Genomic DNA, 24,564 nt, shown 5'->3' with positions numbered 1-24,564 from the left:
CGATGGTAGCCAATCATACCTAGAAATCTCCAAAGAGCTTTCTTATTACCGGGGATAGGGAACACAGTGATAGCCTATACTTTCGCTCCAACCGGTGCCACCTGTCCCTGTCCTACCACAAAATCCAGATAAATTACAGTGACATGTCCAAACTCACTCTTGTGCAAATTCACTGAGGTGTGCTTCTACCAGTCTCTGAAATAACTGCTCTAATTCAAGCATGTGTTCTTCCCATGTATCCGTACTAATAACTAAATCATCGACATAGCCTCCTATGAGCTCTGAACCTTGAATTACTGCATCAATCATTCTCTGAAATGTGCCAGTTGCACTTTTCATCTTGATAGGCATAAAATTATACTAATACAATCACGAAGGTATAACAAATGCAGAAATCTCACTGCCTTTCTCTGTCAAAGGAACATACTAGTATCCTTTTAAGAGATCAATCTTTGTAAGAAACTTAGCCTTCCCCACCTTATCTATACAATCATCTATTCTGGGAATAGGGAATATATCAGTCTTTGTCACCATGTTTACTTTTTGATAATCTGTACAAAACCTAATTGAGCCATCTGGCTTAGGCAGCAGAACACAGGGTGAACTCCAATTTGAACTTGATTTTCAGATGTAATTTTTTAGCAAATAATCTGTCTCTTGATCCAACAATCTGTCTTTTCCTGATTAACTCAGTAAGGATGCTGCTTAATAGGCTTAGCATCAATGACCTCCACATCATGACAAGCTACAGTAGTTCTTCTTGTAACATCTGGGAATATATCCTTAAATTTCATAAGTAATGTCTTTATTTCTTCCCTTTCTGATTTAGTCAAATGCATTAACTTGGTGTCTAAGTTTTGCAAAACTATGGAATATTCCAGCATGGGGCTTACCACTTTCTGTGCTCCATGGCCTTCCACGAAACTGATTTCCTCCTTACTTTCCTCTATAACTAACACCTTGGTTGGAATCCTAGTCTCTTCCTCAGTCATTTTCTCAAAGTAAGATTTAAGCATGTTCATGTGACAGACCTATGTCTCTCTTCAACGATCAGATGTCTCAATGACATAGGTGACCTGGTTAATTTTTGATTTCACCTTGTATGGTCCTGAAAACTGAGCTCTCAAAGGGTTTGACTGCATTGGAAACAAAACCAATACTTTGTCGCCAGGTTTAATGTCCCTAATTTTTGCTTTTTGATCATGCTGAATTTTCATTTTTCCCTGAGCAGTTTTTAAATTTTTCCTTGCCATCACCCAAGCCTGATGTAATCTGTTTTTAAATTTGAAAACATAATCCAACAGATTTGATTGTATATCATTATGCATCCATTGTTCCTTCAACAATAGTAATGGACCACTGACTTCATGACCAAACACCAACTCAAATGGACTAAAGCCAAGAGACTCCTGAGTTGCCTCTCTAACAGCAAGCAATAACAAATAGATTTCTTCATCACAATCCTTTTTATTTTCCACGCAATAAGCCCTCATCATATATTTCACAGTTAAATGGAACCTTTCCAACTCCCCTTGACTTTCAGGATGATAGGCAGACGACACAATTTGATGGGCTCCCAATTCTTACACCACGTGTTGAAATATTCTAGACATAAAATTACTCCCTTGATCTGATTGAATTTCTATTGGTAGGCAAAACAGTGTGAAAAATTTTAGCATCGCCTTCATAATCATCTTTGCTTTAATGTTTCTCAGGGAAATAGCTTCTGGAAACCTTGAAGCTGTACACATGAGTGTTAACAAATATTAATTTCCTGTGTTGGTTTTTAGCAATGGGCCAACACAATCCACCATCACTTGTGAGAAGGGCTCCCCAAAAGCAGGGATGGGTTGTAAAGGTGCCACTGGTGGTCCTTGATTCGGCTTGCCCACCAGTTGACAAGTGTGACAGGTTCTACAAAAGTTCACAACATCCTTTCTTAATTTCGGCCAATAAAACTGTTTTCTTATCTTTTCTACTGTCTTCTCTCCAAGATGACCTCCTAAAGGTGTACTATGAGCCAACTTTAATATTTCATTCCTGTAAGTTTTGGGAATTACAACTTGCCTTATTACTGCCCAGTCATCACTGGCAGGTATCACTTGTGGTCTCCACTTTCTCATCAATATTCCATCTTGAACAAAGTAACCTACTGGCACAGTTTCAATTTCCTGGTTAGACAGAATCTTATCTCTTATCCCAGCAAGATCAGGATCATGCTTTTGTCTAGCTATTAATTCTTCTCTTGACAACAGTAAAGCTGGATCCTTGGGTCTGTCCTTAATACTTGCCTCCCCTACAGGATCATCATAGACTTTCTCTACCTCTTCCCTTTTTTCTAGACATGGCTCTAGTAATTGCACATCATGCAGGGTAAATTTCCAAATCCTTTTCGGACTCATAAACCAATGGCTTACTTGTGAGTTTCACCGCAGGTATGACTTTATCCTCCGCTAAATCATTCCCTAACAAAAGAGAAACTCCATCCACTGGCAGACTTGAACTTATCCCTATCGTAACCAGGCCATTAACTAAGTCTGATCTATGCAAAGGTATAGGCTCTGCTTCACCACCAATGCCTTTAATTAAATTCACATCTCCGGTATCAGTCTCCTCAGCAAAATTCGAAACACTGCTTAATACAAGCAATTGGGCTGCTCCAGTATCCCACAGGATTTTAACTGGCACTTGGTTGGATCCTTCTTTAACCGAAATGAAACCTTCAGTCATGAATGGTTTAAAATTATCCCTAACTTTTTCACTCTGAACACAGGCAGTTGATCCCATCCTTTTCTCTTTCTTCTTTTTCAGTACAGGATAATTTGCTATTATGTGCTCTGGCTTCTTACAATAATGGCAAATAACACTTGAAAATTTTTCCTTCACCCATTTCTCTTCCTCTCTTACTTTAATTTCACTTCTAGATTTTCTTTCTACTTGACTTGGATTATCAGCAATATTCCTTTGAAAGGTTTTCCCTGGTGTCCACTTAGGCTTGTGGGGTAAAGCATATTCCTCTGTGAATTTAGCCAATTCTTGCCAAGTTTTTATATTTTTCTCTGCCAAGTACACTTGAATATCGTCAGGAACGCAATTTTTAATCTCCTCAACCAGAATGAGTTCCCTCAATAAATCAAAGTTATTTTCTACTTTCATTGCGGCACACCACCGATCAAAACACACAACCTTCCTATAAGCAAAATCCAGGTAAGATTGGGTTGCTGCTTTTTTTAAACTCCTGAACTTTTGTCTATAAGCCTCTGGGACTAGTCCATAAGATCGGAGTATAGCCTGCTTTTCAAATTCGTGATCAGCTGCTTGTTGTACTGTGAGACACTAATACACCTGTTGGGCTTTCCCTTTAAGAACACTTTGTAGCAGGAGTGACCACTGGTCTGGTGGCCATTTTAAATTTACAGCTATTTTCTCAAAATGTTGAAAATACTGGTCTATTTCAGCTTTCTCAAATAGAGGAACTAACCTCACTTCTGTACTGACCAGAATCCTCTCCTCCTGACCAGCACGTGGATTTTGGGCTTCTCCCTCTCCTTGCGTTAGTCAGCTTTAATTTAGCTAGTTCTAGCTCATGCTTCTGTTCTTTCTCTCTCTCCTTCATTTCTGCCTGCCTTACTGCTTCCCGTTCGGCTTTCCTTTCTGCCTCTCTTTTTTTTTCTTCTAACTCTAGTTTTCTCAAAGCCAACTTTGCTTCCTCTGAAGTTTGCTCCTTTGGAAACTGTTCCAATGCAGCTTCTTTAAATACCCCCTTTCCTACATAGTGCTTAACAACCTTTCGGGCAATTTCCTTTTTTTTCATCCCAGTTATTACTGTAAGAAGTTGTGGTAGGTTTTGTTTAATAAAAACGCGTTCCATAACTGGTAAAGTTGTTATGGATGTATTCAAACGTTTTGTGTCAGAGGGCTTGGTTTCAGTAAAGGATGGAAATTTCCAAGTTCCAGTTTAAATTCTTAGAGATGCTAGAGGTGCTCAGTTACTATTGTTGGAGAATGTTTTAACTCTTGATCAAAAGACTGACACAGGTGAGACTACTTTGATTAGAGGTGATGCAATTAGAGTCAATATCTCTGCACAAAATAGAGTTAAATTCAGAATAAAAGGACCAGTTATAATCAGAGTTATTTCAAAGTTACCCATTCAAGGATTCTCATTCTTATTAGGGAATGATTTGGCAGAGGATAAAGTTGGGTCAGCTTTGAGATTAACAAATAAGCCTAGTAAGGATAAGGTTGACTAAGGTTGAGAAGTATCCTGCATGTGCTGTAACAAGGTCTTTGTCTAAGAAAATTATGAAAGCAGAGGAAGGTCCAGTTGATGGAGACTTGCCCAGTACTTCTGGAATAGTCCAGAAGGAGCAGATTAATTTTGAGTCCGGATTTGTCTTTGTCAAGGAAAAAGTTAATTGAACAGCAGAAGACAAATTCTGATCTTGCTGACTTGAAGGAGAAAGCTGTGGATGAGGAGGAGATTAAGGAAATGCTCTGTGCATATTGCTTGTGTGAATTGTCAATGAGGAAATGGAGACCTTGTGATTTATGTTTCTGAAAATGAAGTGGGTGGTGATTCATCAGGTGGTCATTCCTAGAATTTACTGGAATTAAATTTGGCCTATAGTACACCTTTGGGTGGTCATCTTGGTGTAAAGAAAACCATGAATAAAATTTTGAAACCATTTTTCTGGCCTGGTTTGAGGAACGACATTGTGAATTGGGGAAACCTAACCAGGGTCCTCCAATAGTTCCCTTACAACCTATTTCTGTTGTTAGGGAATCTTTCATTAGGGTTATTGTGAATTGTGTGGGTTCCCTGCCTAAAACAAAAGCTGGGAATCAGTACTAGTTAACAATTATGTGTACAGCGTTCAGATTTCCACAAGCTATACCATTGAGGAATATTAAAGCAAAAACAATGTTAAAGACTTTGGGGAAAAAATGTTCAGGTTTTGGATTACCTAAAGAGATTTAGAGTGAACTTCATGTCCGGGTTGTTTCAGCAGTTGATTTATGATTTGGGAATTAAACAGATCACTATGCTGACCTTCTACAAGAGCTCAATTGAGAGCATCATGACTGGCTACATCACAGTGCAGTATGGTTGAGAAATGGATCGGCAGTCAATCCACAGGACCATAAGAGTCTCTCTCCCTCCCCCACCCGAAAACAATCGACATGATCTGCAGGGATTGTTGTCTAAAGAGGGCGCACAAAATCATTGAGAACCTCCTTCCACGCTGTTCCTATCAAGGAAGAAATACAGGAGAATCAGAGCCATCACCACCAGACTTCTTCCATGGGCAGTGAAAATGCTGAATGATCAAAGGAACTGCTCACACTAATCATCCAAGACTCGTATTTACAAAACAATATTTATTGCATAGATGAAATACTTGGTCTTGATATGTATTGTAACCCTAATGTGTGGTGTCTGGTTGTGTGTTTGCATGTTTTGCACAGAGGACTTGAGACTGCTGTTATACTTGTATGATCAGATGGCAATAAATTAGACTCTATCTATATATTTAAGGCATAGATCTAAAGGCCTCAATTTAATTCCTGATCTGTGAATTAATTCATAGACATTTATTTGAATTAATTCTTGTGGTATGAGTGTCAATATCCAGCAACAGTTATTCTCTTTTGTAGTAGGGACTTGCTATTAAAATTGACATGGTAAAGTGCTCCTAAAATGGGAAGTAATTGCCTCTGGCAATTGGTTTACTTCAGAGGGATCACTGATCTGGAGTTTTGCAGCACAAATATGCCCTTCTGCTCACCATGTCCCTACACCAAATACTTGCTATTATATTCCCATTTACTAGCCTTTTGATGATTCAAGTGCTCAACTGGATGCTTAAATGTTGATTACCTGCCTCCTAATTCACTGTAGTAAAACTCAAAAGTCTGCAGATACCTTGATTGAAGTAAAAACACAATGCTGGTGAAACTTAACAGGTCAAACAAAAATGTGGCTCCAGACTTTGACTGTCATCCTATTCTCGCTGCTGGATTCCACTCCCCCTTCTTCCCCCCCCCCCCCCCGCCAAACCCTCTACTACTTGTAACCTTTCCCTATCTCCTACACCTCTCCCTACTCTATCTCCAGCTCCCCTCTTGCCAATCTTCAGTCCTTGTTTCCTCCCTCTCTAGCTAAACCCCTTCCATACCCTCTCCTCAGACCAGCCCCTCCATAGTCATGAGCTCCACCCATGCCATGATGACTATCTCTTCTGTTGCCTCCCATCTCTGCGCCTACTTCCATAACCTTAATTGTCCACCCCCTCACCCAAGACCACTTCTCCTGCTTTAAGCCTTCTTCCTCTTGGACACCTCATTCCTCTGCTCTGGATCTTTTATCTTCATATTCATTTCTGCCGGGTCATCAACCGTCTCAATGTCACCATGCCTCTCTTCTAATCTTACTTCCTCCAAACACTCTGCCCTCTTCTGTATGTAACAACCCCCAACCTTGCCATCAAACCCACAGACAAGGGTGGTACTGTTGTGGTCTAGTGCACTGATTTCTACCTTGCTGAGGTCACATGATAGCTCTCAGATGCCACCTCCTACTTGCCTCTTTCAAAAGACCCCACATTTCTCCAGCATTATTGTTGCTTTTCCCTCATCTATTGTGTTCCAGATGCCAACCACCCTCTTTGTGGATAAAATTCATCCCCCATACCCTCTAAAATTCATCCAAAATATAATATTTAATTTTGGACACTATTTGTCAATGATGACATTCATTCTGCTACCAATTTGAAGCTTGCTTGTAATGCCAAATTAGGATTAGGCTTTGGTGTAAACCGAATAGCTTTGCTCACTTTCTGGGTTTATATGTAAATACATGGCATCAGAAGATCTCTACTTTAAGACTGAGTACAATCAATGCATCTTTAGGATTACAAATTTAGCAAAAATGTTTACTGAATGTTTTCCATTTTGTACATTTATTGGATGTTTTTGGGTCTCCTCAAAAATCTATAATTTAGATTTGTTTATCAATTTGTGATTATTACTCAATAATTTAGAATAATTACAATTGCACATTCCTTTTATAATGTACATCAGAGCTAACCTTTTGTAAGGCTCCAGGACTGCTCACTATTTGACCAATATGCTATAAGTGCCTAATCCTTGGCATTTAAGTCTTAATTGTACTTGGATTTAATGTTCAGAACCCTTGGATGTTTCTGTAGTGCAATTGCTAAAATATTTTTCAATGACTTTCACTTATTGTTAATTCTGAAGCCACAAAATATTCAGTGGAACCATTAGTCATAATAAAGCACTCATTCTTTTCCTCAAATCTTTGATTCAACTTTTTAAGTACGTGATTCAGTTAATAGTTGCATATGTATTAGACTGGTATTATTCAGATTCCTCTTAAAATGCAGGTTTGGATATTTAATGTTAAAGAATGTTTGCAAACTTGTGGCTTATGAAATAATCAAGAACTGTACACAAGGGAAAATGCAATCTCTAGCAACGATTGACCATTGTGAGTCATTGGGCCTCCTTTGGAGCAGTATTTTTTTAGTTGAAATGAAAACCTTGTTTTCAGATCTATTACTTTTATTTCTGAATCTGTTGCCCAAAATAATACAAGTTCTGTTTATAAATATGTGTGGTACAAGGCTTTCAGATAGTCAAGGCGCATGTTAGGCATTTTTGGATCTTTCGATCATTATTGGCACCATGGCATCTTGCCAGCACCCTCCAGATACCTTGGCAAGCTTGTTTGTCATCTAGCTGTACATACTTTGGCATAATTTTCTGGAACCATTTGCCAATACTCTTCTGTAGAGCTGAGCCTGAGGTTTATAGTAACAGCTGCTTTTCTCAGCTAACAGTGGGCATCAGACCAAGGACTGGCTCTATTTCATGTTGTTTTACTATTTATGGTTTAGAGGGATATAGGGCCAAATGGAGTCAAACTGGACTGAATCAAGTAGATGGCTTGGGCTGAAGGGCTTGTTTCTGTGCTTTCTGGCTTTATTTAATGTTTTGCAGGTTTGTTTTGATCATTTGTTTTTATCCATTAAGCTTCAGAAGTAATTTCATGGTTCAGTGTTTTGTAATTCAAACATTTTTGTTGTTAGTAGTATTTCTTATGAATGTCAAAGACCAGTTGAAATGACCTTCCTTTACCAGTTTGTCACTATAGTTTGAAATGTCCCCCACAACTTGTTGGTAGGTCTTTTTTATTTGGCTCCAAAATGCCAACAGAATTCTGAGTAACATGAGCTTTTCCTCCATGTAGAAATGGTGCTCTGTTACACTACATGGTTGGAAATAGTTGCATTGCAGTTTTACAAGAATGGTACTAGGATGTCCTACCACATGGAAAGGATTAAAAATGTTAGTTCATACCTTTTGAACTTTGGCAGTGTGATCATAGTGCTGTACTTGCACTAACTCCATATGCTTTGTTGCCATTTATTTAAAAAAAAAATACTCTTGGTGGAAAAAGGTTGAGTGGTTATATTGGGAAAGTTTTTAATTTCTTGAGAAATGTTGATGGAGTGGCACAGTTGACATAGGGGGTTAGTGCAATGCACCATCAATCTGGACCAGGGTTTGAATTCCATGCTGTCTTGGGGGTAGATAACTTCTCCCAATGTCTGTGTGGGTTTTCCCTGGGAGCTCTGGTCTCCTCCCACCCTTTGAAATGTACCAACCGCGAGTGTAAATTGGTCTGTATGGACTCGTGGGCTGAAATGGCTTGTTACTGTGCTGTATGTCTACATTAACAATTTAAATTAAAAACATTTTAAATTTTAAGATGCAGCTTTCCTCTGTGGAAATATCAATACAAATTGAACTGAGTTTGGGTCTTCTGAAGAGGATTCACATTTCCCTACAGAACTTGAGTGGTGAGAATACAGAACTCACTATCACAGGAAATAATTGGTTGGATTTACACCTGGTCAATAAACACATGGAACTTTGACCAGTGCTGACCACAGTGCTATCTGAACTGATCCTTGTCCTATGGTTGCCCGCAATTGCGGAGATCAGGCTGGCACTGCATGGCAGCAGACATGGACAGAGATCACTAAAGCAACTCCCAGGATAACGAATTGGCGGGGGTAGAAGCTGGGGCAGCATCAGACCAACAGCCCTAAAATAGTGTTGGTCAAGCTGCCCAGCTAACTCAGCAGAAACAGGCTGGGGAAGAAGGGCATTCATATGTATGGATGTTCCCGCCCTCTATTATTCATATGGCAGTCTCAGTCAATCAGCAAAAATGGCGGGAACTTGAACAGTATAAAAACAGCCTTTCCAGCCCTAATAAAGAAGTGAGCTTAACCTGCCACACTCCGACAGATTTAGATGGCATCTAAACCCAGTGATGGATAGTGAAGTAGCACTCAGCACAGTCGGCCTGAAGCTCCCAACCTTCTGGACAGTTTGACCCGGCATGTGGTTCGACCAGGCAGAGGCTCAGTTCCAGATTCGGGGCATCACAGCAGAGACCACCTGGTACTACCATGTGGTCAGCACCCTGGATCCACACTCTGTAGACAGAGTGGCCAACTTTATCCACAGGTCATTTACACTGCTTTCAAAAAGCTATTAACCGAGACGTTTGGACTCTTGCAGTGAGAGTGAGGAGCACATTTGCTCCACCTGGATGGGCTTGGGACAGATCCCCATCAGCACTCATCAATGAGATGCTGGCCCTGCATCACGAGGGCTGCCAACAACAGCAGTATATGGCACTCGTAGGGCCGAACTGCAGTTTGGGGGAAGTCACTTCTTGTGGGAGTTCATGCTGGCCGCAGTGGAACAACCACTTCTCAGAGCAGATTTCCTGCGAGCCCACAGCCTCTTCATGCTGGCCGCAGTGGAACAACCACTCCTCAGAGCAGATTTCCTGCGAGCCCACAGCCTCCTAGTGGACCTTAAGGGTAAGTGACTCTTCCACACTGAGACCTGGACGGCACTTTTGTCTACCTCATCAATATCCTCGTGACAAGTAGAACCTGACGGGAACACCTTCTGCACCTCTGAAATTTCTGTAGTTGTCTGCAGGAGTTCGGCCTCATCATCAACCTGGCCAAATGCCAGTTTGGACTGAACACCATCGACTTCCTGGGCCACAGGATTACAAAGGACAGGGCCACACCACTGCAGACAAGGTAGAGGCCAACCGCAGCTTCCCAAAGCCCAGTACAACCAAAGGTCTGTAGGAGTTCGTGGGGATGATAAACTTTTATTGCAGGTTTATCCCAGCAGCTGTCTGAGTGATACACCCTCTGTTCATCCTGATGTCCGGCAAGGAGAAGGACCTGACCTGGGATGACTAATCTGCATGTGTGTTTGTAGAAACCAAAGAAGCCCTGGCCAAAGCTGCACTCCTGACCCACCCCAGACCAGATGCACCCACATCCCTCACAGTCGATGCCTCCGGAACAGCGATTGGTGGAGTCCTGAAGCAGCAGATAAAAAAAAGTTGGTACACACTAGCTTTCTTCAGCAAACATCTGCAGCCCCCTGAACTAAAGTAGTGCTTTTGATACTTTCGCCTTGGCTAAAATCTCCAATCCCTGGTCAGCCCGCCAATAGAGACACTTGTCTTACATCTCTGAGTACACCACCAACGTCCAGCACATCTTGGGCAAAGACAATATGGTCACGGACGCCTTGTCAAGACACAGCATCCACTCCCTGGTCAATGGTCTGGACTTCGCAGCACTGGCAGAGAGACAGCAGCAGGACGACGAGATCCTGCAGTACAAGACCGCTGTCACAGGCCTTCAGCTTCAGGACGTTCCAGTCAGCACAGGTACTACCACCCTTCTGTGCGACGTGGCCACTGGGCAAGTTCGACCTATTGTCCCAACAGCATGGAGGTGACGAGTTTTTGACTCCATCCATGGGCTGGCACACCCATCCATCAGGACTAAGGTTAGGCTGGTGGGCAGCAAGTATGTGTGGCATGGATTGCAGAAACAAGTCTGGGGGGGTGTGCAATGTCAAACAGCCAAAGTGCAGTGACACACCAAGGTCCCCCCACAGCCTTTCGAGCCAACGGAACGCAGGTTTGACCACATTCACATGGACATAGTGGGACTCTTGCCAGTCTCTCAGAGTTTCCGCTACCTCTTCACAGTGGTCAACTGCTTCACCTGATGGCCAGAAGCAATTCCCCTGGCTGACATATCCACCAGGTCCTGTGCCAAAGCATTCCTCTCGTCCTGGATTGCAAGATTCGGACTGCCACAGCACATTACTTTTGACCGAGGCGCATGGTTCACCTCCAGTTTGTGGACAGACATTGCCAACCTGTAGGGTGCTCAGCTACAACATATGACGGCATACCACCCGCAAGCCAAAGGCATGGTTGAGCTTTTCCACAGGCACCTCAAGACCGCCCTCCTGACCAGACTCAAGGTCCCCAACTGGGTGGACGAGCTACCATGGGCATTACTGGGCATCCGAACAGTGCTGAACTCTTCTACGGAGCCCACTCACTGTTCCCAGGGATTTCATTCCACAGGTCAGAGATGGCAGGAGGAGACTACCACCTTCCTGGACAGGCTGCGCGAAAAGGTCGGTAACCTGGCTCCGATCCCACCCTCCAGTCACTGACAAGCCAAGTCCAACATCCTCAAAGAACTCAAGGACTGTGAGTGCGTGTTTGTACGCAGAGAACCCCACCGTTCACCACTGCAGAAGCCATACGAAGATCCCTTTCAAGTAATCTGGAACAACGGAGCCACCTTTGAGCTGGACATACAGTGGTGAACCAAAGGTCTTCACTCACTACAGATAGACTCAGGCCTGCCCACACAGACCCAGCAGAACCCGTGGAGACACCAACACCTCAATGCAGAGGCAGACCACAAAAGACTTTGGGGACTATACCTACGGACACTATAGTCTGTAACGCCAGTTCTGGGGGGTGGGGGGGTGGTCATGTGGCAGCCTGCAATTGCAGAGATCGGGCCGGCACATCGCGCGGCTGTAGACGCGGTCAGATCACTAAAACGACTCTCAGGACAACAAGCCAGCAGGGGTAGAAACTGGGGCAGCATCAGATCAACAGCCCTAAAATGATGTTGGTCAAGCTGCCCAGCCAACTCAGCAGAAACAGACGGTGGGGGGAAGGGCATTCATATGCATGGATGTTCCCGCCCGCTATTGTTATTTATATGGAAGACTCAACCAATCAGCAAAAATAGGGCGGGAACTTGAACAGTATAAAATCAGCCTTTCCAGCCCTAATAAAGGAGTGAGCTTAACTTGCCACACTGTGTGTGTTTCTTTGTAGCAGTTGGCTACAGTCCCACCTTAAACCTATGTCCCATCGTATTTGATATTATTACCCCGGGTAGAAGACTTTGTCTACCCTATCAATGCCTCATGATTTTAAACTTCTATCAGTTTGACCTTTGGCCTCCATAAAAATCCAAGTTTGTCCAATCTACCCTTGTAGCTGTACTATAATTTGGGTTATATCCTGAGGAACCTCTTGTCCTCTCAAATCTTCTTCTTTCCTATAATGTGGCAGCCATAACTGTACTTAGCACCACCAAATGTAGCCTAATTGGTTTTGATACAGCTGCCACATGACTTGTCCCAATTAATAAAGATAAACATGCTATTGAATGCACCCTAAAATCTTGCTGTACATAGTGTAAAAAGGTGTTTAATTTTTGGTTGAAAATTAGAGAATTTTTAAATCGATTGTATAATATTAATTTATTAATTGATCCATTAGTTTTTCTATTGGGTTTCCAGAAGGGTCTAAGCATGATTAAAATTGGTTAAATATCAAATTGCTTTAATTCGCTTGGCTCTAGCTGCGGTAACATGGAAGGATGATATAGAAATAAGTATTCAGAGATGGCATAATGAATTGAAAATATGTATTCCTTTAGAGAAAATAACAGCCTGTATAATGTTTTTTAACTAAAATGTGGGATCCATATCTAAAATATATGGGTATGAATATATACTAACTATTTTTTATATATGTTAAATTGAGGTTCATATTTATGTAAAAGGCTCCATTGTTAAGGGATAGGGGTAGTTTGGGTTTTTTTTTTAGTGGGGTGGTTTGGGGGGTGATAGTGTTAATTTTTATGGTATTTTATTGATGATATGTTAGGGGTTTCTTTTTATACATATCTGTATTTTATATATTATAAATAAAGTTTTAAAAAATAAAGTAAGGTGTTTCTGTGCACAGTTCAATGCAGTTCGTGAGAGTTTTTATACCAAATAAGCAAGAGCGGTGATTGGTTGGACTAAATGATGTTTTAATGCTCCATCTTGAGAATGGGGTAGGGGAGAAGCAATCAAAATTTAAGGCCAAAGGTGGTTGGTTGACAGAAAGTGTATAACTTCTAAGATGAAGTAACTAGTGCTGACTTAGTACTGTAAATTCTGAGGTTGTGATGCTCTGTTTTGCAGACTCTACAAAGTCTTTCCTCTAATTTCTGCTCCAGCAATTAATTCAGAAAAGTCTTTAACTTGTTGTTTTTAAGATTTTTGCTTCAGCAATATCGAAGCAATATTGAATGTTTGTATTTTAATACCAAAAAAATTAAGACAATACTTGCCAGAATAAACCATATTTGATGGCCTACAAGGCCCACAGGCATGTAATACCCCCCATTTTAGGGAATATTAAGAATTTTAGTGTATTTATGGGTAAGCATTTAATGTTATTGAAATACATAGCTACAGTATAGCAGAAAATAAAACTTGGGCAAAATGTGCAACAGGAAAAATCTTTTTAATAGTTACTGCTGTAATATACAAGAGAAAACAAAGCAGCTTAGCTATAGCAGAAAACATTTTATAAAAAAAACAAACTGCTGTTGTCTGATCCTGCACTGGTCCCTCTGCCTGCTCTCTCCCGCTGTCATGCTGTTGGTCCCCCACTGGTCCCACTTCCCTGCTCTCTTGGTGGGGGGGGGGCATGGGGACTGACAGCGAGCTGCCGGAGGAGTCTCCTGACTGCCAGCCCCTACGTTGAACCCACTGCCCCTACGTTGAACCCACTGCCCCTACGTTGAACCCACTGCCCCTACGTTGAACCACTGCCCCTACGTTGAACCCACTGCCCCTACGTTGAACCCACTGCCCCTACGTTGAACCCACTGCCCCTACGTTGAACCCACTGCCCCTACGTTGAACCCACTGCCCCTACGTTGAACCCACTGCCCCTACGTTGAACCCACTGCCCCTACGTTGAACCCACTGCCCCTACGTTGAACCCACTGCCCCTACGTTGAACCCATTGCCCCCTGCTGCCAGTCCCCATGATAGACGACAGTGATGCTAGTGAGCCACTCAGCAACAATGATCACTGTTGGCATTACTCACCATTATAACCCTAATTTCAACTTTGCTGACAAGACTCTGGGGTTTTTTTTTTAAAGACTTTATTTAAAATTTTTATAACATGAATACAATAAAGAATTACATTTAAAGAAAAATTTTAAAAAAATTTAAAAAGGCATGATTATAATATATCAGAAAACTACACAAAATAACCTCCCCCCGTTAATTGTAACACAATATTAATAGTCTAACTTAAAATTAGTCCAACCCTCCCCCCCAAAATAAAGAGTGAAGAGTTAATAAAATTGACAATATTATATATGAAAAAAAATACCCACTTACAAAAAAAGAGATAAAACTTAACCTAAAAAAATTCTAACAACAACAACAAAAAATTGTCAATACTAAAATATCACACTTAAACATATATTTAAATCAAACTTAAATGCATATAATTAGCAAACGGAGTCCACTTTAACTTATAAAAAGACATCTTATCCTGAATTGGAAAAAGATATCCTTTCCATAGTCAAACAAAATTTCATTTCCAAATACCACTTATCTAAAGTTAGTATATTTCTATCTTTCCAAGTAAGTGCTATACATTTCTTAGCCACAACTAAAGCTAAATAAATTAATTAAATCTGATAATCCTCTAAACCTAAATCGATTAATGATTGCATGTTCCCTAATAAAAATATATCGGGATCTAATACAAGATGGATATTATATAAACAGATTGAATACCTTTCCAAAACTGTTGCAATCGATCACAAAGCCAAACAGTATGCAAAAAAGTATTGGCCGTCTGATCACATCGAAAACAAGAATCCAACTTACTAAGACCAAATTTTTTTAATTTCTCCGGCGTTAAATATAGCTGATGAATAAAATTATAATTAATCATCGCTAGTCTAGCATTAATTAATTTCCGAATACTATTCTGACAAATTTCCATCCAAGCTTCTTCAGCTATTTTATGTCCTAAATCTTTTTCCCATTTCAACTTATCTTTATCCCAGTCTTTTTTACTATCAATTTCTTGTAAAATAGAATACAAATCAGATATATATCCCTTTTTTGGTATTGAAAGTACATATTCTTCAAAACTAGATTCAGGCAATAAAATCATATGTCGACCACATAACTGTTTTACAAAAGATCTTAACTGATAATATACAAATATAGAATTTGCACTAATACCATATTTCCTTTGTAATTCGTCAAAGGAACAAAAACAACCCTCAGAAAAACAATCAGATAAATTTTTTATTCCCTTCTTTTCCCATTGTTTCAAAGTGGCATTGGAGACCGTAAAAGGAACAAGTTGATTATTATATAATGGCAATCTTCCAGAATATATATTTTTAAGTCCCAATTTTTTAAGTTTACTTGTCCATAAATTCAATAAATGACTCTGGGGTTATTTTTGAGCCATTTTGTGAAGCGGGGTGGGGGGGAAGAGTGGGTCTTATCTGCCATCAAATATAGTAATTGTCAAATTATCTGACTAGAGATTGTTATCTCTGTCAGTAATTAGTTGGTTGTGTTAGTGGTGATTTGATATTTTTGATTTTCTGATTAAATATTTATTGATTATAATATTTATCTAATTATTGATGTTAATATTGATTATATTTACAATGATTCTATACAAGATTTTCTGTCCCCTTCCTTTCTTCCCCCCCCCTCCCTCAGCACCCTCCATACTTAACAGTTACACATGACATTCACAACAAAGGTATTATCAGGAATTTATGGATTTGTCACATTGGTCAGCAATCGGGCTGCTTTCTTCATAACTTCTCCTGGTTGGAATGGGATTCCTCCAAGCCTGGCTAATTGAGGGGTCGAGGGGAAGGTAGGGCAATGAGGCACGATGATCCACACTATTATTGTGCTCCTATGGAATTTGGGTATGGTTTCCAAATTTTCAAGACAGTTATTATTTTCCTTAAGTTGTAAGTAGTTTTCTCCAGGGGAACACAGCTTTGTATTTCTGCACTCCAGCATGCTATGTTCAGGCAGGAGTTGGACTTCAGGTAACCGCTATGTACTTCCTGGGCCCCTGCGATCATTTGAAATTTGGGCAGGTTCATAAGTCTTGTGTCCATTGTTTCCCAACAAGACCAGCTCTTGGTCCTGTGGAAAATCTTTACATTTTTTTGGGAGCTTGGCCAAGTTCCACTCAGAAGGGTCTCATTTTGGTACATGTCCAGGTTGTGTGCACAAAGGTTTATGTTGTAATGCCACATCTGAAGCATTGGTCTGATGATTTGGTTTTAGATCTGCTCAATTTTTGTGCCGTCAGGTACAGCTGGTGTAGGAAACTTATACCAGCCTGTACTGCGCATTAACATAAGTTGGACCAGAACCACTCATCAATCTTTATTCCTAAGTCTGACTCCCACCTCTGCCTTGATTTGTGAAGACCCAGTTTAGGTCCTTCTGCTTGGAAGTTTATCTCAGCAATTCATTTCTTGCTCTGTGTGTTTCCCCTTTCGTATCAAGGTTTTGGTGCGAGAACACAGCCTTGCTTCACGCCATTGTTAATGGAGAAGGGTTCAGAGAGCTCATTGCTGTATCTGACCCGACCTTGTTGGTTTTCGTGCAGTTGGATAATCATGTTGATGATTTGCCAAAGCCCTTTCCTGCTCACGGTGTCGAAGGCTTTGGTGAGGTCAACAAAGGTGATGTAGAGTCCTTTGTTTTGTTCTCTGCACTTTTCTTGGAGCTGTCTGAGGGCAAAGACCATGTCAGTAGTTCCTCTGTTTGCGTGAAAGCCGCACTGTGATTCTGGGAGAATATTCTCGGCGACACTAGGTATTATTCTATTTAGTAGAATCCTAGCGAAGATTTTGCCTGCAATGGAGAGCAACGTGATTCCCCTGTAGTTTGAGCAGTCTGATTTCTCGCCTTTGTTTTTGTACAGGGTGATGATGGTGGCATCACGAAGATCCTGAGGCAGTTTTCCTTGGTCCCAACAAAGCTTGAAAAACTCATGCAGTTTGGCATGCAGAGTTTTGCCGCCAGCCTTCCAGACCTCTGGGGGGATTCCATCCATACCTGCTGCTTTGCCACTTTTCAGTTGTTCGATTGCCTTATATGTCTCATCCAGGGTGAGAACCTCATCCAGCTCTAGCCTTAGGGGCTGTTGAGGGAGCTGGAGCAGGGCGGAATCTTGGACTGAGCGGTTGGCACTGAAAAGAGATTGGAACTGTTCTGACCATCGGTTGAGGATGGAGATCTTGTCGCTGAGGAGGACTTTGCCGTCTGAGCTGCGCAGCGGGCTTTGGACTTGGGGTGAGGGGCCGTACACAGCCTTTAGCTGCGCTGGATGGGTCACGTCTCCAGAATGGAGGACCATCGCCTTCCCAAGATCGTGTTATATGGCGAGCTCTCCACTGGCCACCGTGACAGAGGTGCACCAAAGAAAAGGTACAAGGACTGCCTAAAGAAATCTCTTGGTGCCTGCCACATTGACCACCGCCAGTGGGCTGATAACGCCTCAAACCGTGCATCTTGGCGCCTCACAGTTTGGCGGGCAGCAACCTCCTTTGAAGAAGACCGCAGAGCCCACCTCACTGACAAAAGGCAAAGGAGGAAAAACCCAACACCCAACCAACCAATTTTCCCCTGCAACCGCTGCAACCGTGTCTGCCTGTCCCGCATCGGACTTGTCAGCCACAAACGAGCCTGCAGCTGACGTGGACTTTTTACCCCCTCCATAAATCTTCGTCCGCGAAGCCAAGCCAAAGAAGAAGATCAAGGTTTTGATGTCACTGCATGTTGGTAGGGCCATAGTTGGACCTAATTTGTCCTGTAGAAAAATCTTGTCTGAATGTAGCAGCGGAAATATTATTTGATAAATCATACTTATTCCTAAGTTCAAGCAATATTTGCTATCCTCGCTCCTAAGTCCTCTATGAATCTGATGCCATTAAGCCACCAGGTGTCCAGGATCTTGTTACCCATTGTTAATGGTATTAATCTATTTGGAGACTAGGGTGTTTTCCTACATATTGATTAATTTTATTCCAAATGGAGATTTTGTTTTGGTATAGGGCTGCCTGTTTTCCCAAATTACAATTTGGTGTCCCATTTATAAATAAAGTTCACCTACCACTTGCAGGTCGATTTGTGCCCAGGATGGTGCACCTTCCCCCTTCAAAGAGTGAGGTGATGTATCTTGACTGGGCTGCCCAATAATATTTCTTGAAGTCTGGCATTCTTGGTCTCCCCAGACTATAATCCCAGGTCAGTTTTCCCATAGAAACCCTGGCTACCTTTTCCTTTCCATAGAAATGTCCTTATTCTCGAAAGCAAATATTGGAAGAATCCATGTGGCAATGCCATGGGCAGTGTCCGGAAGAGGTATTGAAGTCTTGGCAACACATTCATTTGAACACAGTTGACCTTGCCTACTAATGTTATGAGCAGGGACATCCACCTATTGAGATCCTCCTCATTTCTTCCAAGCAAGGGGGTATACTTTAGTTTATATAAATTATTTAATTTATTGTCTACTCTGACTCCTAGATATTTGATCCCATTTTGTGGCCACTTTAAATTACTATTTTCTTGACATTGACTATAATTCCCCTTAGTAAGTGGCATGATTTTGCTCTTGTCCCAATTGATCTTATACCCAGAGATCTCCCCATAATCCTCCAGAGTAGAGCACAGCTTGGACAATGTTTGTTGGGTTCATCAGATATATCGGTATGTCATCAGCAAATAAATTGATTTTTATATTCTTCCTGGCCTATTCTTAAAACCCTTGATGTCTGGATCTTGGTGAATGGCTTTGGCCAGTGGCTTCATGACTAGTACAAACAGAGCTGCGGATGTCTACTTGATCTTGTGTCGGTACTCAAGCAAAGCCATTGTGGAATCTACATCCTCTAATAATACTTACTGAATATAGATCAGAGGTTCCACTGATGCAGGGAAGTTCAGCTGATGCTGCTTTCCATTCAGTACTAGAATGAGTGATTCCACTCGAGCTTTATTGTATTGTAAATTCTTTTAATTACTGATCTAATTGTCGACTTCAAATCCAGATGGTCCAGGCCTGACTTGTGTTGAATGGGTTACTTCACCTGCTCTATGCTCTATGCTTCCTGGGTTTGTTGATGTGGGGGTTACAATTCCACATAACAAGTGTGAAGCTTGTTTGGGAGTTTAGAGCATGTTGTTTACTTGAGAGAATGAAGTGTTTACATCTATACATAATACACAAGTTTAAATTGCCAATCAGAAATAGAGATCTATAACGTATACAAAATGTGTTCTCATCTTAATACAAATCAGAACCATCAAAGCAATAGACCCTGTCAGTTTTAAATTGATATTGCCAGTAAAAGCAAAACAAAAATGTAGCATGTGATTTTATTTTTTTTGTTGCTGGATTGAGCATTTTTGGCAGGGCCAGCTTTTATTGCTATCTTTAAATTCCTTTGAAATTGTGGTGTCCTACACAGTATTTGGTGCAGCGAAGATGTTCACCCACTATTTGGGATGGGAGATTCTTGGATTCAACTAGTGAAGTTGTCAAAACATTTTAGATATTTTAATTTTTTTTTTACAAGTGGTTGAATTGTCATCCATCTAATTTTTGGTAGATGCCTTGGATTTTAGAAGGTGCTGCTGGGGAAAAAGCTTTGGCAAGTGATGCATTGCATTTTAAGGTACTCTGCATCACAGCTATGTTGCACCACTGGTGGAAGTTGAATATGTGGTTCATACAGGGAAATAAGTTGACATTTATAACAGAGATTAATAGTCATCGGGATACAGAAATGGCATAATTAACTAAGGTGTTGTAGCTGAGTCATTATTAATATCCTGACTTGTTGGCCTTCAGTTTGATTCTTTACCTTGGTTGAATGAAGCCTACTGGCTAAAGGAATCTAGGAAATGTCACTTTTAATCCCACAGAAGCAAGACTCAAATTGGGTAATGGAACTATTGAAGCAATTTGGCAGCAGGTGGCAAGCAAAGCAAAGAATTGGTAGTGCAAGTTTTTGTCCAAGCCCCTGATACTATCCCAGAGCAGTATGGAGTACAAAGGAAGGAATAATGGAGTTTGTACAATGATTTTAATCTCTATGTAAACTGCAAGAATCAAGTGAGAAATCATCGTACTGGAGAACACTTTATCACAGGAACAGGCCCTTTGGCCTGTATTTGTGTCGCCTTGTGATTTTAAACCCAGACCATATCCCATTCATCCATGTACCTAACCAAATTTCTCTTATGTTCACATCCAATCTGCATCCACAACTTCAGCTGGTAGCTTGTTCCACACTTTCCATCCTCTGAAGAAATTCCCCCAATGGTCCCTTTAAACATTTTACCTTTCATCTTTTATCTATGTTCTCTAGTTCTTGTCTTACCTGATCTCTGGATAAACTTTCATTTCTCCACCTTTACACATAATTTTGTACAGCTCTATCAAAAATCCTTTTTTTTTGCACCACAGTATAAAGTTCTAACCTATTCAGCTTTTTCCTACAACTTGGTTCTTTAAGTGCTGGCAACATCCTTGTGAAATTTCTCTACACTTTCAATCTTATGTCTTTACTGTAGGTAGGTGACCAAATCTGCATGTAACACTCCAAATTTTGCTTCTCCAATTGTACAATTTCAACATTTTATCCCAACTCCTGTACTTGTACTTTGATTTATGAAAGCCATTGTGCCAAAACTCTTTATGCAACCCTATCTACCTGTGATGTCACTTTCAAGAATTGTGTTTCTTTATTCTAAGATTTCTGTTCTACTGTTGTGCCCTTTTGTTTATCCTGCAAGTCCTACCCTGAATTGTCCCCTCAAAGTGCAACACATCACACTTGTCTGCATGAAATTCCATCTGCCATTTTGCAGTCATTTTTCTAATTGGTCCTAAGTTTTAAATGCCTTTTTCACTGTCTGCTATTCCCCCAACTTTTGTCATCTGTAAATTTGCTAATCCAATTTGTCACATTATCATCTAGATGGTTGATGTGGATGACAAACTACAATGGACCTAGCATCAATCCCTGAGGCACAACGCTAGTCAGAGACAATTATCTGCTACTATTCTCTGGCCTCGCCATAAAAGTCCTTGTCTAATCCAATTTACTGTCACATCCTGCATACTGAATGGTGGAACTTTCTTGACCTTGTCAGAGGCCTGTCCATGTGGACAGCAACCACAGCCTTTCCAACTTTCCTAGTAACCTACTTGGGAAAAACTCTAAGATTGATTAGATGTGACCTACTACGCACAAAGTCATGCCAACTCAGTACTTCACGATAAGATTGAAAAGGCTTGGGAATTGGAACTTGGAGGATCTATGGTACAAGATTCTTAAACTGGTGAATGCATCTTCAATATGTGCCTGATATTCATTAATCCAATTCAAAGTAGTGCATCTTGTTCACATGTTCAAAGATAAGATGGTTTGTATCTTTTCTAATATTAACCCTACTTGTGACAGATGCATATCTGATATTGCTACATTGACATATGTTTTGGTCTTTTCCATCTTTATAAATCTATTGGAAATAAATTTTTAATATATTTTCAACTGTATTTCAGGTGGAGCTGTGACCCAATCCAATAACTACTCTTTTTGGGGTTATTGAACCAGACATAGGGAGTTTTTCTGTTCCTGCGCAATGGGTTGTGGCCTTCTCTACATTGGTTAGAAAAACCCTCTTCTTTTCAAATGAAAAGACTCTAGACCTCCAAGTCTTTCAAAGGTTCTCTCACATTGTCCTATTTAAGTATAGAAAAAAATGATCATGTATTTGATTCATCGGTGAAATTTGAAGATGCATGGTGACCTTTAGAGTCTTATTTTTCATTTGATGTAAATGTTTTTAATGTGATTAGATGTACTCACTCTTCCAGATGAGATGGTCTTTGTTTTTTTGATTCATGGTATGAATCAAAAGCTACAAAATGTATGTAACACTCAGGATAAGATGCTCAGATTTTTTTGGTTAGTTTCCTTTAAATAGAGTAGGTTAGGTGGGGGTGTGTGGGTTTTTTTTTTGAGGTGTGTGATACTGTATTTTCATTTTCCCTTTTTGTACTGTATTTATTTTAAAAAATTAATAAGATTGAGGAAGAAAGTCATGTTGACTATTGCTAATCATTCCTTGCCTATCCAAGTACTTGTATATCTGGTCTTTTAAGATGCCTTCTAATAACTTGCCCACTATTGTTTCCAGGCTGAACAGCTTCTAATTACCCAGATTAACAGAACAACATTATCCTTCAGCACTTCACTGTTTTAAATATCTCTGCTGAGGGCCCTACAATTTTTGCACTAATCGCCTTCAATGTCTGAGGGAATATCCTGTTAGGCCCTGGGGATTTGTTCACCCTTGTTTGCCTGAAGGGAGCAGGCACCCCCTCCTTTGTAATATGCATAGAGTCCATGACCTCACTGCTGTTGTGCCTCACTTCTATGGACATTTACTGAGGAGATGAACAAAAAAAAATCCAAATAAGATCTCCCATCTCTTCTGGCTGCATCCATTGATAACTCATTGACAATTTTTTTCCCTCTACATCTTTTTGCTTTTGGATCCCCTTGAAATTTTCCTTCACTTTGCAGCTGCCACATGTAAGAATTTGCAGTATTTTTAGGAAAGAATCGTGTATTATGGAATTGACAGGAGCAACCTTTACTGAACCTGGTAATGTGGAATTCAAATAGGAGCCCATAGGTTTCAGCAATCAACATTGAATTTGGTGTTCCTAACTGCCCAGATCTGGCTTACAAGTGGAGACTTGACAATTTTCATCTGAGAATTAAATTTAGACATAAAGCATGGTAACTGGCCCTTCCTGAGCCCGTACTACTAATTACACCCAATGGACCTACAACCTCCGTACATTTTTTTGAATGATGGGAGGAAACCGGAACACCCAGAGGAAATCCACGCAGATTTGGGGAGAACGTACAAGCTCATTACAGACAGCGTGGGATTTGAACCCTGGTCCCAATTGCTGGTGCTGTAACAACATTGCACAAACTACTACACTAACCATGCTGTCAAGCTGGTGCATGAATGAGTTGCAATAAAGGGAATGTTTCCAACTTCATTTTTCTGAAGATCAGTTGATGCTTTCTTCTCTGTGACATTCAGGAACAGATCCTTGCATTTTTTTGTAAATGTGTGGTTCTCCCCAGATGAGATCATGACTGCCTTGTGTTTTACAGGTTACCAAGGTGCAGACAGATCGGCCAATTCCTGAGAATGTCTATCATTCAAGGCCGAGGCCAGAGCCTAACCCAGTCAGTGAAGGAGAACTGCAACCCTCCAAATATGGCAGCAGGTTGTTCTTCTGGAATTGGTGACAGATGAATGTCAACAACTGAAGAATTAAGCTTGTTTGTCTCCAGTAAGTCCATTGACATCCTTATTGTTGGTGTATACAAATGTAATTAAAATAAAAACAATTTAACTGTCTATAATTTTGTTCTTTATTTTTATATGAACACTTCTCTCAGAGCCAATCTGTTGTGTTATGCTCTGCACAATGCTCTTAATTTTTTTGGACTTCTATTGGTGGATTGCACTTTTGATTCTAGGCTACAAGTTGTGTCCCTTTTATATTATATATATATATATATATATATTTTTTTTTTTTAATTTATTTTTTTTAAATCACAACCACACAAATCTTCAGTCCCATGAAGAACAGATTGAAATAGGCTTTAAATGAAATGGCATTTTAAAAACTGAGGATTATTAAATTGTCCCATTATTGAAAATATTAAAGCTTATGTTATATTTAGATATGGATAGGTTTCAAAGCAATAGCTTAAACACAGTTTGCATATGCAGGTCTGAATCGTGGCTTTTGTAATGTATTCCTGTGGTGATGCATCCACTGGGATGGGCAATCACTTGAGTATTAAATCTTGCAAGGCTAATTTCAGAATACATAGAGTTGTGACTGATGAAACTCCATCAAATACATGTCTAAACTTTTATTCTTCATAACCACCTAAATCATTTGACATTTAGGTCAGATGATAGAGCTAAAGTTGTGAAGACTGAGAGCTGATGTTAATAGTTTTACTCAGATTTCAGATTTTAATTTGGTATTCACTGTCAGATTTTCTGGTCCCACAGTTTGAAAGTTTTAATTGGCTGATACAAGGTACAAGCAATTGACTTCTCAGGAAAACATGCACCACCACAAGTAGAACAACTCAAGTTGCATGCAATTTGATGTAAATAGCA

At 40.4% G+C, this 24,564-nt stretch overlaps 1 protein-coding gene across 1 annotated transcript in view; it reads left to right on the top strand.

Moving 5' to 3' along the window:
* ndufa8 (NADH:ubiquinone oxidoreductase subunit A8) overlaps positions 1–23,789 on the top strand; it is a 46,269-nt gene extending 22,480 nt beyond the window's left edge. The window contains exon 3 of the mRNA XM_069889141.1: positions 23,535–23,789. Within this exon, the coding sequence (XP_069745242.1) occupies positions 23,535–23,672 (138 nt within the window). The 3' untranslated portion in view covers positions 23,673–23,789. The remainder of the gene's footprint in view (positions 1–23,534) is intronic.
* The last annotated feature ends 775 nt before the right edge of the window (positions 23,790–24,564 follow it).

The sequence above is a fragment of the Narcine bancroftii genome, chromosome 1 (assembly GCF_036971445.1).
Source record: "Narcine bancroftii isolate sNarBan1 chromosome 1, sNarBan1.hap1, whole genome shotgun sequence".
In the NCBI taxonomy this organism is placed as follows: Eukaryota; Metazoa; Chordata; class Chondrichthyes; order Torpediniformes; family Narcinidae; genus Narcine; species Narcine bancroftii.
This window is presented reverse-complemented; position numbering and strand designations above follow the sequence as displayed.